This window comes from Camelus bactrianus, chromosome X (assembly GCF_048773025.1).
Source record: "Camelus bactrianus isolate YW-2024 breed Bactrian camel chromosome X, ASM4877302v1, whole genome shotgun sequence".
Taxonomy (NCBI): domain Eukaryota; kingdom Metazoa; phylum Chordata; class Mammalia; order Artiodactyla; family Camelidae; genus Camelus; species Camelus bactrianus.
The window spans coordinates 7128383-7147129 of record NC_133575.1 but is presented as its reverse complement, the minus strand read 5'-3'; the positions used below and the strand labels follow the sequence as shown (position 1 = coordinate 7147129).

The 18747-nt window shown below is 45.7% G+C and overlaps 1 protein-coding gene across 1 annotated transcript in view; it reads right to left on the bottom strand.

Annotated features, from left to right (window-relative positions):
• Positions 1-7044: 7044 nt before the first annotated feature.
• Positions 7045-18747, bottom strand: part of CLCN4 (chloride voltage-gated channel 4) — a 64223-nt gene continuing 52520 nt past the window's right edge. The window contains exons 13-14 of the mRNA XM_010966200.3: positions 17261-17477; positions 7045-10291 (exon numbers count right to left, since the gene is read on the bottom strand). Of these exons, the coding sequence (XP_010964502.3) occupies positions 10201-10291; positions 17261-17477 (308 nt within the window). The 3' untranslated portion in view covers positions 7045-10200. The remainder of the gene's footprint in view (positions 10292-17260; positions 17478-18747) is intronic.

Genomic DNA, 18747 nt, shown 5'->3' with positions numbered 1-18747 from the left:
CTCAACAAGTTTACATGGATAGAAGAATTAGCATCTTTTATAGATGAGAACTGAAACGTTCAGACGCTGGCTTTTGTCTGACTGGTGAGCCTTAAGTAGGAGTGGATTCTTCTGTGTCCATGTGGGACCCCATGAGCCTTTGTGGCCATTCCAGGATGCAAGAGCAGACATCCACCAACACAGCTCTGCGTCAGCGGCTGCGAAGTAGGGTCCAAGCAGTTTATTAATAATATGAAGTACTCGTGTATGTACAGTATTTCTTCTTCTTATAAAATACAAATCAGTATGCTTATCGTTCTGATCATTCCCCAACATTTTCCCTGAGCCTCCTTCAATCCCCAAGAAAGGAGTCAGGTTGCAAACAGCATCCTGGGATTTGCCCACAAACTCAGAGTCTCACTGTGGGAGCATTTGGGCCGGTGAACTTCAGCCATGTTGAACGCCACAACTGCAAACAACTTTGGATTCACTTCTCTAAAGATTATGATGCTCTCTCTGTCTATCGACAGCTCTATTTTTATTCCCCTTCAGACATGGCTATGAGATGCACCTTTTGGATAATTTTCTACTAAGTAAACAAAGCTCTCACATTTAAAAGAGAGAATCTATTAACCAAACCCAGAAATACTGAAATTCAATCTCATTTCTATTCTCTCAACACTGAACACCAAAAGAACTCTCCAGTCAGTAGGGCATTTTTTCCCTTTGATGTGACATGTTCAGTAAAGCCAGGGGCATGGATTTCCTGAGCCATTAGTCTCTGCGGCATTTAGAACGTGCCACACTTCTTTGTAGGTTCAGGCTGATCAAAGATACACCAGGGCACAGAGTCTTGACTCCACTTTCATATTCATTCCTTGGAAGTCCAGGATCTCTCAACCCAGCAGCCCTTCTGAGGCCATGAAACGCCAATTATCATTTTCTTTTGACACAGAATGTTTTATGTGACATTTTACACAATGGCAGATGGGTCTCTTTGGGGGAAACACTCTGTGTCTCCGGAAAGTTCTGCCAGGATTATTCTCTTGACTTATTCTGAAAGGTCACCACTAAAGAACAGGCTTTCAGCACTTATCTCTTCTTCAAAAACACGAGATGATTATCATCAATACACAAGATAGCAGAACTGACACTGAAGAAAGATAATGGAGACTAGCTCCTTGACCTTGACAAACTCATAGATTTGACCATGAAGGCCAACCCCATTTTTCACCTTCAAATTCCCACTTTCAGGATCAATACTCTGTGTTTGTTAGCCCTGGGCTGAAGAAACAAAACAGAACCACAAGTTACTGCCTCTGCTTCTAGAGCCTGTGTTTTGGAACTTAAAATTAAGCTACTATGCAGGCCTGCTCGTGTTAACTCCTAGAGTCCAACATGAATGTCAAAGTGAGGACTTGAAACCATCATGAGCTCACACCATCCCACCCACCCTGGAAGCAGCATGCTACCCTCTCTAGGTCTGGTAATTGCAGATGATGTGATTTCAGCCCACGACAGCCCTTTCTCGGAGTCTGGAATCACTGTTTACACTTTCCCACTTCAGTCTGGGGGAGTCCCCTGCTCTGCTGTTCTTCTGCCACTGGCAGCTGGTGCTGCGAACGTTTGGTTGAAGCATTCCTTTCTGGGCACGAATGTCTGTCCCCTCGCTCTGGGCGACAAGGGCAGAGACGTGAATTATGTATGTCTTGGTGCGGTTTTCAGATTGGGGATGGCAAAGCTTTGGAGGGGTGAGCTCTGAGAGGCACCGAGGGTGAGGCTGGATTCTTCCACCCCCGTGCCACACTGAGGTGTCCCTTCCCCTGGATGAGCCTGGACTGATGATGGCTCTGTGTTCCATCTCGGGGACAATTTGGAGCTCACATTATAATATGACTTCTGGGCCCTTTGAAGTCCCAGCTGCAGGAGCAAAAGCACCGGAGTGATTAGGGGGCCAGCCCTCTCTGGGAAGGGGATGGCAACACAGTTGAATACGAAATGCAATTAAAAAGGAGCACCTGGGCTGAAATTGAAGCAAAGAATGTGACTTTGGCTCCAAGCAGAAGGGGGCTCATTTAATCAGCCAAGAACGTTCATCTGGACAAAGTGCTTGATTCCGAAAAACCCAAAACTTTAAAAAAAAAAAAAAAAAAAAAAAAACCAAAATAACTTCTCCGACTGGAATGCAGGAATTTTTGCTAACACCTTCAGGGCTGCCCAGGGTAAAATTAAGTTAGCAGAGGCTCATCCTGGGACAACAGCGAGATCTAGTGAGATTTTCTTTTTCTCTTCACTGCCCTGGTGTCTTTATACTTCCCCAAATGCCTATAGTTTCTTCCTTTTTCCATCCCTTCTCACCTTCATCCTGCCTGTCTACACCCGGGGCTAACTTCCCAGAGGCAGTGCATGTTCCAGGTGTGTGTGCGCACGCACGTGTGTATGTCCGTGTTATGGGTTTAGCATCTTACCTCCATTAAAAGTCTCACATTACTTTAGACGACTGGTTCTCAAACATCAGCTGCATCTGAATCAGCTGTGTTTTAAATGCAGAAAATTTGCATTTCTAACAAACTGCCCGAGGACCCTGCTGCTGCTGGTCCACGTACCACGCTTTGAGAACCACTGGGTTAGCTCAATTCAGCTAACTCAGAGACTTATCCGAGCTAAGGTGAGTTGTCTCGTTTAGGAAAAATTTCCTGGACATAACATCATCAAAAGCGCCAAGTTTGAGCACGAGTCAGACCACCGACGAACTATGCCAACTTGGACAAGTCCCTGGAGCCAGTTGACCACACTCTACAACACCACCCCCACCCCCGCGGCAGCCTTTTATCAAGTTAATACCAAGCATCACTCAAGGTAGACCGAATCAAAATCTTGGCACAGGGCATCGACATTGTTAAGCTCCAAAGGTGATTCCCCTATGCTTTAACCCCTCTGAGCCTCGGCTTCGTCTTCTGGAGAATGGGTATAATAATTTTTAGCCCACAGGACCATTCAGATGAATAAACACAAATGAAAATGAAAACCCCTTCATAAATGACAAAGTGCCCATCAAATGTTAGGTGTTAATTTCCCTCGCAGAAAACATCTAAATTTTAAAGGTCACCAGTACCTCTGTTAATATCTAAGTCAGGACAGATATTTCTGGCACAAGTTAAACTGCTGGAAGAACGCGGAGGAGAGAAAAACATTTTAACACATTCACTTACTTCACCAACACACAGGCAACTCCTTGCTTCTGTTTTAACGGCATCTCTTCATATTTTCCACCCGGTGGAACAAAGTTACGTTACTCTTGGTGGCTCTGCAGTGGTTTAGTGACCCCAATTAAGTCTAAACTGGGAGTTGGCAAACTTCTTCGGTAAAGGGCCAAATAGTAAATATTTTAAGCTTTTCAGGCTACACAGTCTCTGTTGCGGCTACCGAACTCGGCCACCCTGGCTTGAGAGCAGCCGCAGACAACTAGGAAACGAATGCGTGGCTGTGCCGATTAAACTTAACTTACAAAGACAGAGGGCACGCTGGATTTGGCCCACGTGCTGTCATTGGCCAACCTTTGCTCTAAACTTTCGAGAAAAACGCCACAACGTTCGAAGCGGACTCCAGAAAGCCGCTTTCTAACGAAACAACGAGCCAAGAGCCGTTTTCTACTCAGGCTCACGTGTGTGGGCGGGAAGTGGGAGATGACGCAGGAAGGACGACCGGGCAGAGCACACAGCCGGCCGGTGGCTGCTACTGACATCTAGTGGGTGGAGGCCAGAGGTGCAGCTAAACATCCTACAGGGCACCGGCCAGCCCCACGCAAAGAATGATCCAGCCCCAAACACCACTAGTGCCGAGGTTGAGAACCCCTGAGCACCACAAAGCAGTGCAGTTGTGACTGGGGAAGTTTGGAGGCTGAGAAATGAGACTTAGAGACCTCAGGCCAAGTTTCTTTCCACCTCGTTTCTCTGGACAGGTTCCTTCAGGAATCCAATCACTGCAGCCATCGCTGGTCTCTTCCTCTGGAAGTGAGAATCTTGGAGAACTCCAGATCTTCGAGCTGGAAGTCAACTCAGGAGATCACCTCATTCAGACTTGTCACCTAAGGTGGTGCTTCTCAAACTTTACTCTGCACGCAAATCCCCTGGGGATCTTGTCCAAATGCAGATTCTGCCTAAGCCGACCTGCGCGGGACTTGGAATTCTGCATTTCTAACCAGCTCTGGGGCTGCAGACACGGCCAGTCCCTGGACATCATCCTGGCTCTCAGGCACAAGGAAAGGTCCCTGCCTCACAGGTGATGTGCCTGAAGTTTGTTAAAGGTGACACACAGCTCCCAGGTCACTCAGAGAGAAATCCTGAAAAGAAACTGAAAAAGACTTCCTGGATTCTCCAGCTTTTGCCACCATAGCAGTGTCTCCCAAGAACTGGTCTTTGGAACTTTCCAATTTAGTTAAGCACAGAATCCACTCTTTTCCTTAGGTGCCCAGCAGCATCCGGCAGAAACACTGTATCCTGGAAACACTTTGGGAACCGCATGCCCACTGCATGCAGACCAGCTAGTTCTCCCCACTCTTTGAGACCCCTACCCCTTGGAGCAACTTGGCACTTGGCAACTCCCTAGAGAGAGTTCCTTGGTGATCATGTAAACCACCTACAGCCAGTCCTGGAAACACATTAGACTTTCTGGGGAAAGACTGAAGTTTGAGAAATGTCAAAAAAGGAAAACTGTTCAGCAGAAGGAAGCTAGCTCCAATTTCCGCTTGGGTCAGCAACAGTGGGAAACAGGGAGAAGCCCTGAGAGAGAGCATGAGGGCAAGAAGGGAACCTGGAGCCCCGCGGAAGGAAGGAATGTACCACTTCCAGCAAGCATCCTCCGGACTCAACCCGTCAGACGGCCTGCGGGACGAGCACGTACGGGTGTGTTTTCAATTTCTCTGACAGAATCTGTTTGGATTGAGGACGGCTGTTTAATCTTTGAAATATGTGTTCCATGACAAATGCTGGAATCACATAGAAATTGCTCCCTCCGTTCTGGAAGCCAAACCCTGACCAAAGGGGATTGGAAATCCCCGCAAGGTGCTCTTTGGTTATTGCTCATTCGGCAAGAAAAAGCCATTTCTCTAATGAAATGCAGCGTTGAGGAACTGCCAGAAATAGATGCTCCCTATTTGCCTTCACAGATGGTAGCTTCTTTCTAGCCAATTAACTACCAATGAACTGGGGAAGCACTGTAACAACAGGCCCGCCAGGCTCCCCTGTGCTCTGCCGGAGAGTGATGTCCCGGGAGGCCGTGGAAGTTTCTGGACCTGTCTCAACTCATAAAAGCCCCGGAAGACGCCCACCTGACCTGGACATGTATTTGCAAGGCCATTCTGGTTAGCTCTAGCTAAATCCCCAGAATTAAAACTGATGGATTGTGGCTTTTCAGGCAAATCCTGTTGGTTTTCTCTCTCCTTCTGGCTTTTAACTACATCATGTTGAAAGGACACAGCCAAGGCCCGTAAAAGGCGGGTCTTCATGAGTTTTGCTTAATGAGACTTATTTCCACATTAACACCAGGCTGGGGAGAGCTTTCTCTGTCTGGAAGTGTGGTGTCCATTGGGTTTTACGTTGTTGGAAAAAGAAGCAAGTTACACACAGTCTTGTGTTGCAGGAACTCTTGCTCCAAATCTGAAGCTAATCAATTATTTAGCATCCGTGCGTATTTGTGCTCCTCTGCTCAGATGTCCATATAAAGCCACTGAGAAATGGAATTTCCTACTAAGTGGTCTCTTTTCTAATAATTTCCCATTAATTTGGAGTCAGTGAGGGTTGTTTTTTTGTTTGTTTTGTTTTGTTTTACATCCCTTAAGAGATCTTAGATCTTCCTTATTTTGTTTGCTTTGTTTCATTTTGTTTTGGGTGGGGAATGACCACAGGAAGAGTCGGAGAGAAAGACGGTTGGCTCAACCTGGGTTATCTTTTAGGAGTCTGATCATTAAAGTATAGTACGTCCTTTAACAACACAAAGTTTAATTTCCAGTGAGGGGAGGCAGTGAGGGGAGACCCGTCTGACAGGGGAGGATGCCAGCCCCGGGGACAAGATGTATGGGCAGTCTTTATGCTGGTGTTTGGTTTTCAAATTTTCTGCAAAGTTGAAAATTTCTAAATAAAAAGCTGGTGAGGCAGGACATAATTCAAACCCAGCAGGCTAAGCAGGATGGATTTTAAAGCTGACCGAACAGATGTCACAATCTTGCATGACCATCTTGAGACTGTGTCTTGAACTTTGCCGGGTACCTCAGCAGAACCCAGTCTCGAGGCTCCACTGGGTAGTGAGAGGCTGTGAAATCAGTCTCCCTTCCATTTACAACATGCTTCTTGAGGACTCTGTGTTCTCTTTTTAAAAATAGACTTCAAACATGTGTTTAGTAAGGTGCCAATGTTTACACGGAGTGTTACGATTAAAAAAAAAAACCCACATTGCTCTGTGGTCGTTCCAACACCAAATGTGAATACGTCTCATAATAGTTGCACGCAGCCTCCTTTCCAGCCCAACTGGGACAGCAAATAGTTATGACCGCGCTGGTGAAAATGGAGTCTATTTAATGTTCCCCAAGTTAGATAAACAGCCTGCCCCCTCATATCAACCGTTTCAAAGGTTAGAAGCTGAGTCTGACAGAGCAGTGCCCACGTGGAATTAAAATGAAGACATAATATTACAATTACTTGAAATTCAATCGTTCTCCTCCTGGGGTTTCTCACCTTTTCCAGCTCAGCATCTGAATAATGAATACTGAACAGAATTCGCACATGTTGATAATTTAAAGTAACCAGTTCTCACCTAAGTGAAACAAACTGCTGGAAATGTTTCAGTTTCTGTGACTTATTAGGGCCGGAAAAAAAATATCTATTGGCATGTCATCTCCTTTGTAAGGTCGTCAGGAAGGACCGAATAGAGAACTTTGAGATTGCCTGGTTCTAACTAACAGCAAACACTGAATACTGCTTTGCTTCTAGCAAGCCTGCTTTTCCATCAAAGCCACATGCCCATCTCCATTCCCACGGGATGCGCTGAAAAACACAAGAAATTCACATGTCACTTTCGGGAGGCTGTTTATTTGCTGTCTGTCCTTCCACAACACATTTCCTCAGTAATAGAAAAGGAGAGCAAGAAGTAGATTGATGTGCCTTGTTACAGAACTCCTTTTCCATGATGTATTTATATTTATTCACATTAAAAAACCGATTCCGAAAGAATCCAGAAAGTTCTACAAATTTCTACGAACTTTGGTTCTGGAAAAAGAAAAAAACCAGTATTCTGAGAAAGGCTTGTTTCGCCTCCACATCCCGGTTCTACTTGTCTTGTTCATCACATCACCAGGTATCGCGGATGAAGCTCTACATTCGGATACAGCGAACACCTTCGGAATCCCCCCCCCCCCCCCCCCGCATACTCCAAGGAAGTGACAGAGGGGCCCAGCAGCACATTCTCCAGCAAGTTTGTCTGAGGCTGGCGCGGGTGGCTGAGTCAGGGCTCCAGGAGAGGCGGGCGGCTGGCTCTGGTAGTCCCTCTGCAAGCCCCCTACCCTGGCCTCAACCTGCCTGCCTGACGCTGGGCTCTGTTAAGAAGAGCCTGAACCCCGCGGGCATCTCCACGCTAATACTGGGGAGAGGATGCAAGTCCCCTCCGTGACCTTGGCCCAGAGTCAACCCCCGCCTCCCTCTCCCCAGCCTCAGCTGGAGGAGGGGGGATTCTGCGGTTTCACTGACCTTTGGCTATCTGTTCCCTGTTTCGTGTCTCCTCTGAAGCTCCCTGTTTCAGCTCACGGGGTGTCCTGGATTGTAGAAAGCCAGGCTATGACTAAGACTCTTCAGGGAGCCAGCGCAGGAGAGCTCAGTGAAGACTTTTTAGGACTGAAAGTCCAGGAGAATCCAGCTTCATTCACATTGTTCCATGGAAACCCCAAAAGCAACACTAATATTAGGATCCGTTACTCAGTACTTACGTGCTGTGAACCAGACAACAAAATTTCATTCTATTACAGGGCCAAAGATTATATTCTGTACTATATGCTGATCTTTCCACATGGAAGTGGCTACCTGATATTATTTTGGAGGCCAATTGATTACAGAAACAGATTTTCCATCATTTGTCAGCCTGATCTGACTTACACTTCTTTAAGTCAGGTGAAGCATTTCAGTATATTTCCTTCTATCAACTAGAAGTCTCATCAAAATTCTGATAGCTAGATTTTTATCCAAAATGAACATTCTTACAAGGGTTAAGAAATGATGGATTCTGATTGGGAATTCTACATCAAATGCAAGAGAAGTGGGGAACTATAATGTTATAAGAGAGCATCTGGAGGAGGTCAGCAAGAGAGTGAAGAGGGCAGGCAGGACAAGGACAGGGACACAGTCACAGCATCCAACAGAGCAGACAAGTATTCTCCTCCCAAGGACCAATCCCCCTCCCTTACTCAGAGAATCTCCATTTCACTCAGAGTAATACGGCTACTTAGCTAAATATTTTCCTTCCCAGACTCACGTGCAGCTAGGGGAGCCACGTGATGGAATTCTAGCCAATGGATGTAAGCTGAGCGTCTCTGGGAAAGCTCTGCTTTCCCGATATAGACATTTGCACCTTGTCACTTGCCTTTTCCTCCTTCTTTTTGCTTAGAAAGCAGACATCAGACCTGTTGGTGCAGTAACCATCTTATGACTATGAGGCAATAAGCCAAAGGACAACGGGTAAGGCTGGTGGGAAAAAATACCAGTGTGGGTCCTCAGTGATCTAGAAGGAAGACAGTCCTGAGTGCCCACCTCCCGGTTTCTTATTCAGCTCTTCATTGTGTGATCAGTTTCCTATTATTTGCAGCCAAATGCACACCTGATATATCGGTATCCAATGATGAGATTGAAAGGGATAAGGATGACTCAGTGAAAAGGGAAGAACAAAGACGAAAGTGCAAGGGCCAATGGGATCACACAATGGACCTGAAAACCACAGCTTAATTCTTTCCCACGGACAGGACAGAAGTCCTGACTAAAAGAATAAATGTATCATTACATTCAATACAGAGATGCCCCATGCTCAAATTGGCTGTCTAGAATTTAACTCTGTCCTTCTGCGCTTTGATTGCTAGTATGAAAGGGCATGCTTATAAAGCTGGCTGTTTTGCATCCTACAGAGAAGAGAATGGAACAGATTTAGAATCAATTTTGGTACTTCTCTTGCAATCCATTTGGAGGAGTTCCCACTGAGAAATCGTATGCCTCTTCCTCTCTGCAGCCGTATTTAATAAGATCTGAGAGGAAAAATAAGTAGTAACACTGGGTAGCCTGTTTTGACTCTTGTATACGCTGTTTGGAGATTAAAGCCACTATGGCACGCTGGCAGAATATAGGCTATGGCCCATGGAAAGTGCTACACTGATCCATATTTAAGATGCACAGGCAACAGCAATAAATAGAGGAAGCAAATGCAGTGGGGGATGCAAATCAATGATGGGTACGTATACCCTCAAAATAAGGATGAAGCCCTTTTCATGGCAGGAAACAAAGTGCAGCACGAAAGGCTCCAACAGTTCATCATGCAGTCCCAAGATGCTGGGCTTGCAGACAGAGATGATTTCTTCATATTCAACGTGGCAGGTGGCCTGACATTGGTTCAGAAACTGATGGATAAGCAAAATAATACACTGAGAACAGGAGCCAGCAATGGACGGTCATGAGTGAACCTACTGGCATACTTGTAGCTTTCACATTTAATTTCTTTTTCTTCTCCAACAAAGGAAGTGCAGATATCTTTAGTCTGATTCAGTAACATAGCAGCAAAACCTCAGGAACCAATAAATAAGGAGGCTGACACACCAGTACCCCTTGGCCTTTCAGGCTCAAAGCTTCATCAACATCAGTCTTCAGCAGAAGGGGCAAATGTTTCTTGACTCAGCCATTGTGTTCCGTGTCCCTGGACAAACCACATCATTTGTACCCACCCACATGCCCCCATGGCAGTTACTCAACTCATTAAGAAACACAGCTTGAAACTCATAAGGGGTTAAAGCTATAAAATGCCTACTCATTGATGTCTTTTTTTTTAAGTTTCATTCTTCTTCCCCGCCTATCAAACCAAGCTTTTTTCCGCTGCCCCCAGTGCATGATTGTTCATTAGGGTAATAACATATCATTTGTTTTATTTCTTTTAAAATGACACTGTTGTGTTTTTCTTAAAATAACTGCCATCTTGTTTCTAATTAAACATGATGGATTCAGGGTCCTGGTTTGCCATCTGAGCCATATGTCTCAGAACATCCTTTTTCGTGATAATGCCAAGAAGTCTCCTGGAAAAGAAACAAAATAGAACAAAGAGGTCAGCCTTGCAATACTGACTCATGCCTGTCCCTAATCCCCAGTGCCCCGCCCACCCGGACACACAGAGAGACATTTCCCAGTGTCCCCCTGTGGATGGGTGGAGCCAATGGAGTGAGCTCTGGCCAATGGCATGTGGGTAGAGGGGAGAGATGCCCCTCCCAGGCACCTGCACATTTCCTCACTCTCTCTCATCTGCCAGCCGGAGGCAGAGGAGCCAGAGAAGGACTCTGAGGTCACAGAGGGCTGAATTAGGAGCCATCAGATTCAAAGACCTGGGTCCGTGAATGACCGTGTGGGACAGAGCCCATGCCTGCTGCAACCCACGCTGGATGTGAGTGACAGGGGAGAAAAATTAACCTTTACTGTGTTAGGCCACTAAGACTGTAGGCTTGTTTATTACAACAGTAAGCCTACGATGACTAATACACTCCCCTAAATTTCAAGACTATAATCAATTAAAAAGGGCTTATGAAAGCCATTGTCAAAACTTAACCACACTGCAGAAATTCCAAGTATCAGATATTTTAGGTATAATATGTTTTAAGTATTACTGGAAGGGTAAAGTTTGACATTCACTTCTGACCATATATGTAAATTACTTCCTCTTCCAAAATTCCATGGCTTTCAACTTACAAAAACAATGCCAGGGTCCCTGGTATAGGGCCACCTAGACTGTACACTGCTCAACTCCAGGGAGCACCGTTGACAAACATGACAAGGTAAACGTACCCCTAGATCACACATACACACTTGCACAACTGTTCACAGCAGCCCTTGACTCACTCTCGATTTTATTAAATACTTCAGTGATCACCTGCTGGGGTCAAATCATGCCCCTTGGGGAAAGCAAAAGGTTTTAAAGAAGGGGATGTACATAAATTCTTTGGAGGAAAAAAGTTCCACTGCCAAATTAGTTTGCAAGATGCTGCTCACCATAACTCCAGGAAGAGGGGAATAGAGGAGTAAAGCTATTACAATGACAGGTGTCCACCCTGTATCTGTGTAAAATGATGACATACCAACAAAGCAGAAAACAATTGCAATACACTGTCATTTATTTAATTAAAGCCAAACTGTTAAACTCATCTCTTACTAATAGAAAGTGAGAGGAAAGTAGCAAAAGGGGCCTTGAAAAGCATGCTGAATGAAAAGAATAATGACAATACAGATGACAAAACACTGAAAGAAAGTGACATGACTAACCTGATAATCACACACACACAAAAAGATTGAGGGGAATGTAACAAGCAGGACAGAATTAGAAAATCAGTATCTTGCAACCCCCAGTGTTAAAAATTAGTTTAGTCAATAATTATCAATGGATTCCAAAACCACTGGGTAAATGGTTGCTGGAAAACAGAAAATTCCCATGGTCTCAAAGTATCCCTCCACTGATTACATACAAAGAGAAAAATGTCCCTTTACAATGGAGGGCTCCGGCCATCCCCACCTCATCTCAGTGATGGAGCTTATCACCAACAAAGTCGGAAAAGCTGACACTATGACATCATCTACACTGGCATGTTGCCCAAAACTACTTAAACCAAATCAAACCATGAGGAAGCAATCAAACAAATTCAGAATGTGGGACTACTGATCTGGACTCTTTTTTAAAAGATGTCATAAATAACAAACTAAAAAAGGCAGGGAACTGTTCTAGAACAAAAGACTAAAGAGGCAAAACAACCAAATCCAATGTGTGAACCTTGAATGAATTCTGGATTGAAATTTGAGCTCGATATTGAACGATACATTATTATTAATATTGTGCAATTACAGCTTAGCAGTTATGTAAGACTGTCCTTACTCTTAGAAGATGTATGCTTCATACGTAATGGCCAAAACTTGGAAGGAACCAAGATGTCCTTTAATAGGTGAATGAATAAACAAACCGGTACTTCCAGACAATGGAATATTATTCAGCATTAAAAAGAAATGAGCCAGGAAAAGGCACGGCACAAGTTGAAATGCACATCACTAAATGAAAAAAGCCCATCTGAGAAGATCACACACTGTGTGATTCTAACTCTACGACATTCTGGAAAAGGCAAAACTATGGAGACAGTCAAAGGATCAGTGGTTCCCCTGGGCTCGGGGGAGGGAGGGACAAATAGGTGGTCACAGAGGATTCTTAGGGCAGGCAAACTATTCTTCATGATACCGCAATGGTGGATACATGTCATTATACACCTGTCCAAACCCACAGGATGTACCACACCAAGAGTAAATCTTAATGTAAATGATGGATGGTAGTCAATAATAACATATCATTTCTGCCTCATCAACAGCAACAAATATATCACACAAATGCAAGGCATTAACAGTAAGAGAAACTGTGAGGGGATAAGAGAACTCTTTGCACCTTCTCCTCCATTTTTCTGTAAACCTAAAACTACTCAAAAAATAAAGTCTATTAATTAAAGAAAATGAGATTCTTAAGTGAGAAGAAAGTGGTTGCCTGATGGGAGGGGGTGGTGGAGAAGGACAGAGCCAGGAATTGTTCTCATTCCAGCTGTTTAGAGAGACCTGACTTTAACCAAGCTCATATACTCTTTTAAATACATTTCTCTTCTTATTCTTTTAAAATTTTTAAAGATTTTTTATTGAAGTGTAGTTGATTTACAGTGTTAGTTTCAGGTGTACAGCAAAGCGATTCAGTTATACATATATGTACATATATTTTCTTTTTTTTTAATTGAAGCATATCAGTTACAATGTGTCAATGTCTGGTGTACAGCACAACGTCCCAGTCATTCATATGCATACATATATTCATTTTCATATTCTTTTTCATTAAAGGTTGTTACAAGAAATGGAATATAGTTCCCTGTGCTATACAGTAGGACCTTGTTGATCTATTTTATATATAGTAATGTGTATCTGTTTATCCCAAACTCCTAATTTATCCTTCCCCACCCTTTCCCCTTTGGTAGCCACAGTTTGTTTTCTATGTCTGTGAGTCTGTTTTTGGTTTGTAAATAGAACTTGCATCATTTTTCTTAGATTCCACACATAAGTGCTATCATATGATATTTGTCTTTCTCTGTCTAACTGACTTCACTTAATATGATCATCTCTAGGTCCATCCATGTTGCTGCAAATGGCATTAATTTCATTCTTGTTTATGGCTGAGTAAATATATTTCTAAAATTTATAGAAATACAGTAAAATCTAAGATGTTCCATAAAACAAGATGCTATTGTACTAAATCCTCCAAGCTGAGTCTGAGCAGTCAGCCTGGACTGCCCTAACACAGCACCACAGATGAGGTGGCTTAGCAACAGAAATGCATGTTCTCACAGTTCTGGATGCTGGAAGGCCAAGATCAAGGTGCTGGCGGCTTTGGTTTCTCCAGAGGCCTCTCTCCTTGGCTTGCAGACAGCTGCCATTTTGCCATGTCCTCACATGGCCTTTTTCTCTGTTCAAGCATTCCTGGTGTCTCCTCTTTAGCTAAGGACACCAGTCCTATCAGATTTGGGCCCCACTGTTATGACCTCACTTAACCTTAATTACCTCCTTAAGGACCCCATCTCCAAATACAATCACAATGGAGGTTAGGGCTTCACCTGATGAATTGGGGGGGTGCACAACTCAGTCCACAACAGTTCTTCAACTAACTCCCTTTATAATCAAAAAGGAATAGTTATACGGAAAGCAGCTCACGTCTATAAGATGCTAAGAAAGCTGTGATCATCAGAGAAGTAGCAGTGTGTGTGAGCAGTATGGGCCACAAAGGTGGAACACCTTTCCATCCACAGTGGGAGGACTTCCGCTGCTGGCGGCTGCCAACAGTAGACAGTCCCTCAGCTTAAAACACTCTTTTGTCCTTTCAGACATTTATTTTCTACTTGAAAGCCTGGCTTAGGACACTGCCCTCTGGAATACCTGGGGAACATCACTCAAATTGGATTACATCCCTGTTCCTTGGTAGATAACAAGCTCCTTGATTTTTTTTTACACTTTTGGAGCCTTCTCCAGTTCTCACTCAGAGATGCTCAGTAAGATGCTGATTAAACCAATGTTGCTTTGAAAAAAATACAACTTGTTAGCACCTGCAAAGTGATAAGAACTTTACTGTAACACACACACAGATACTCCTCCCATATCAGTAAAGCCTGTTTTTTGCTTCCTTCTATTCATCCTGGAGACAACAGCAAAAGATCAAGCATCTGCAGTCCTGACAAGCCCATCTTAAAGCTTGGTAACTACAGCATCTGGAAGTCAAGCTGGTTACAATGGTTCTGGGGAAATCTGAATTCAGGAGCTGCCTTGGGTTCGGGCATAAACTGTGCCCTAGCCTGCAACAATAATTATCAAAAAAGAAGAAAGCTGAATATCCTTCCAGAAGGAGGGAGCATTAAACCCAGCAGGGTTTGTTCGAGGTGTGAATGTCCTACTTGATATAAATCAAGTGTTTAAACTTCCAGCCCCTTTGGATAGCAGTTCAATTGAACCTGGGGAATGATGAACGCTGATCTGTGACCATGAACATAATTCATATTAGAGACGCTGGGCTCTGGTGAGGCCACCCCATCCAGGTCCCCGAGGCCCACCTAGCAGGGCGTGGGGAAAGCTGACACCATCTCCCCTGCTCACTGCTTCTTTCTAGATCCTCTGTGGGGAAAATGCCAAATTCACTCTTGGCCACTGGAGGTTTCTAGACTCCGGCCTTATGGAGACCAAGATTTCTCTGGCCCCTGGTCTGGTTCCACGACTACCTTGGAGCCCAGGCCCTGAGAAGTCCTGCAGACAACACAAGTCAAGGGTACGAGCTGGGCTTCTCAGCAGAGAGCAGGGAAGGCACATGGCGACGGAATTCATCAAAAACACGAGCTGGCTTGAGCCGGGTCTGCCCTGGCTGAAAGCCCGAGGAGATGAAAGGCCCCGCAAACAAGGATCTCTTGCCAGCACTAACGTATCAGCATCTGTGTTTGTTTAAAATATGTAGAGCGAGAGAGAGAGTGCGATTGTGTTTTCTCACAGAACATTCGGAGCCAATTTCGGCACCCAGATCTTCACAGGAAAACCTCATGGGGCTCCGTGAGGTGTGAGCGGGCGTCAAGGGCAGAATTTCCTGCCAGAACTAGAAATTCCAATGATAACTGACGTTTGGATTATTATTTTAAAGGAAAAGAGAAACTGCTATACACTTGAGACGACACGGGTGATCACAGCAGCATTGATGCCGAGGCGCTGGAAATTCAAGTACAGAAATGGGCTTCAGCAGTTGGCAAAGTGGGGACACCGACCAGCAGCAGCACCTGGGAGCTGGTTAGAAATACACATTCTCGGGCCCCCCCAGACTGGAGGGATCAGTAACCACGGGCTGGAGGTGGGGCGGGCACTCTGGGTTTAACCCGGAGGTTTACTCCTCCAGGGGATTCCGATGCCTGCTCAAGTTGGAGGAACACTGAGTTCATTTTAAAACTACCAGCAGAAATGATCTCTAGCTTCGAACACTTGCTGATTTGTTCTTTGTTGATTGCCCCCTCCATGTGCGACACACCCCCAGCTGCAGTCAGAGCTAACCATGACAGTCATCTTGTTGGCTAGGAGTTCTCAGGGTCCGTGTGCACAGTCAGCCCAGTGCAGAGCTCTAAACCGCCGTGGGAAGAGAGCCGAGTGAGGAGTGCTTTTCACGGGCATCAGTCCAGGGAGCACTAGTGGCATCTGGGCCAGATGGTTCTTTGTTTTGATGAGGGCTGTCCTGTGCACTGAAGGGTGTTAAACAGCATCCCTGGCCTCTACCCACAGGATGCCAGCAGTAGCATCCCCTCTCTCTCCACTTACAACACCCCAAATCTCTGGGGGAGCCAATCATCCTGGTTGAGACCTGCTGGGTCAAGTGGAGTGTGCTAGCTTGGAACCATAAACTACATCAGAGAGTTAAGCCTCGAGACTCTACAAAGGCCAAAATTCAATGTCTCCACGGCCCATACCCCACCTCCCACCCTAGCCCATAAAGGAATAAGCTGAGCAGAAAATCCTTAGTACCAGGCTACCTGGACTGAGCCAATCTCTTCCTCCGCCCAAGTTTTTGAGGCCCTGGAATTTAGGGCGAGCCCTTGAGCCCAAAGAATGGCTACACTGCACTATAGCCCTCACATTGCCAAGCCTTTGATGGCTGCAGGGCTGGTTTCCTGGTTCGTGATAACACAAGGTGAAAGCAATATTGCTATGGCAGGGACGATGCTGTGGGCCACCCAATCTCCCAGCTCTGCCATGATGTTTGAAAATATGAAGTTGTTTGCAATGGACTGACCTATAGGGTGAACTTCACATTCGCTTATGGGTGATTTCATCCACAAGAAAGTCCAGGAGAACGCAGCACACTACACCCGGGTGGGAACACCCAGGGGCAGGGGGATACCCAGCCACTCCCACAAGCCAACCACAGGGCTCTCTCAAGGTGCAGTGACATCTTTATTGTCATGGGGATATATTTCTCAACCATAACACGAGTAAAATGTCCTACCGTGTTTTGCTAGGTTCCTGTCTCTTTTTTGAAACGTGTCACTGATGAAGCAGTTGAGTGCTGTGCACCAAACCCTATTTTTCTCATCAGCCCTGAGAGTCTCATGGCTCATTTCTGCAGAGCGCTGTGATTTGGAGGGACGCGTGTGTCACATTCCAGCAGGACCGGCTGAACCTTCTCTGGCACCAGGACCATAGTGGGCAGGAGGGGACATGGAAAACAGCCCCAGCCCCTCCCCTTTTGCTCCTCCTCTTTTGACTCAACCTTCAGCTTCAGGGCAGAGCCAGCAGCCCCACCTGGAACCTGAGTCCCAAGCTCGCTGGCATCCCCTCCTCCTGGGCCCGCCACAGCCTACTGACATCTCTTTCAAGCCCTGCACCCTGATCCCAGTCTCCGCCAGTCCCTCAAGGGCTGAGCCCACATCCCCTTCATCGTGCCTCCCCCCCCCAGTCCAGCCACTCACCCGCTCCGTGTCACCAGGCACTGGCGGAGCCCCAGCTTCCGGAAGATGTCCACCACCGTCTCCATGGGGGTGTGGTCCGTGACCGTGAAAGGGCTGAGGTTCAGGACGCGCCGCAGCTTCAGGGGCTGCGGGCTGTTGGCCGGCAGCTCGGGGGGCTCCTCCGTGAAGTACATGACCGAGTCGCTCACGATGCCCTCCTGCCTCTGTCTGGCATTCTCTGGAATGGGTGAGCAGGACAACAAGGCACGTGAGTCTCCCCTGTGGAGTCACTCTCCGACCCCAACCCCACAGCGACACACAACTTCCCCAGAATTCCAAGGAGAAGGGTTTAAGAGGGCAAACTCCATGTTCCTAATGAGGGGCTTCGGCCAAACATCTGTGAAATTGGCATCTCTCTCTCTCTTAAGCTAATGCTATGCGAGGCACCCCCTGCTGTGCCACGATCACTCACTGCCAAAGTCTTACACCATGGGTCTGACCAGGCTGGCTCCTGGAGGGGAAAGCACTGCTTCTGCCCAGAATCCGGAGCACCCAGCTGGCCCAGGACCCTCTCCCGTGCTGTCCTGACACACCTTCACCTCATCGGGGCTGAAGTTTGACATGAAAGGAAGCCTCACTTAGCTGCCCCATGAGCTTAATGCATTGTGGGGTGTTTTTTTTTTTTAACAAACAAACATATAACTGGCCCAAATGGCATTATAAATCCTGAAAGGAACAAGAAACCAATAGGACCATGCCAGGCTCACAGCCCAGAAATACAGCTCAATCCCAAATGTGACCCTTGGGACCAAAGAAATAGCCCTAGAAAAGCTGCATCCCCACCCTTGGAAGTCCTCTCTTAAAAATAGGCCATTCTGTGGATTTCTCAAGGCAAGACAGTAAAACTGTTATGGTAACAATTAGCCTGTTTCTATCTGTAGGCAAGCCCGTGTGAGAGCAAGCTGCAGAAAAGGAGGGTAACAGGAACTCATTAGAAATACAGCTTTATGCAGTACTCGAAACCCAGGCTATTTTAAGTCACACATGAAATAAATCCATCGGTCTCAAGATATTTCTCCAAGGCGATTTTCCTTCTGTTGGAATTTTAATCTTTCTTTTGGTTCATGGGAAAAGGTTAGGAAAAATGTACAGCAAGGCTTGCTTTAAAATGGATCCTGGTTTCTATAATACATTTTTTTTTTGCCTTCTCAAAGACTACCATTCACCTATATTGTTCTTTGAAAAATAAAATTCTAACTGCTGGCTCTAAGGCCATTTATTGCAATATAGTACTCTAATGGAAAACTGGCAGTGTTCGGGGTCAGACTGAGTTTGAAAAGGGGTCTCTGTTTAAAAGGGGAACAGAGGGCCTGCTGGGCAAATGCCTGCACAGTTATGTGGGTCAGGTTCAATCGAGTTACATCAAATGGAGTATGATTCAACCACAAATACCAGATGACAGTGATGCACAACCTGTTTTCAAATGTAGATGCGCACTTGTCTCCTAA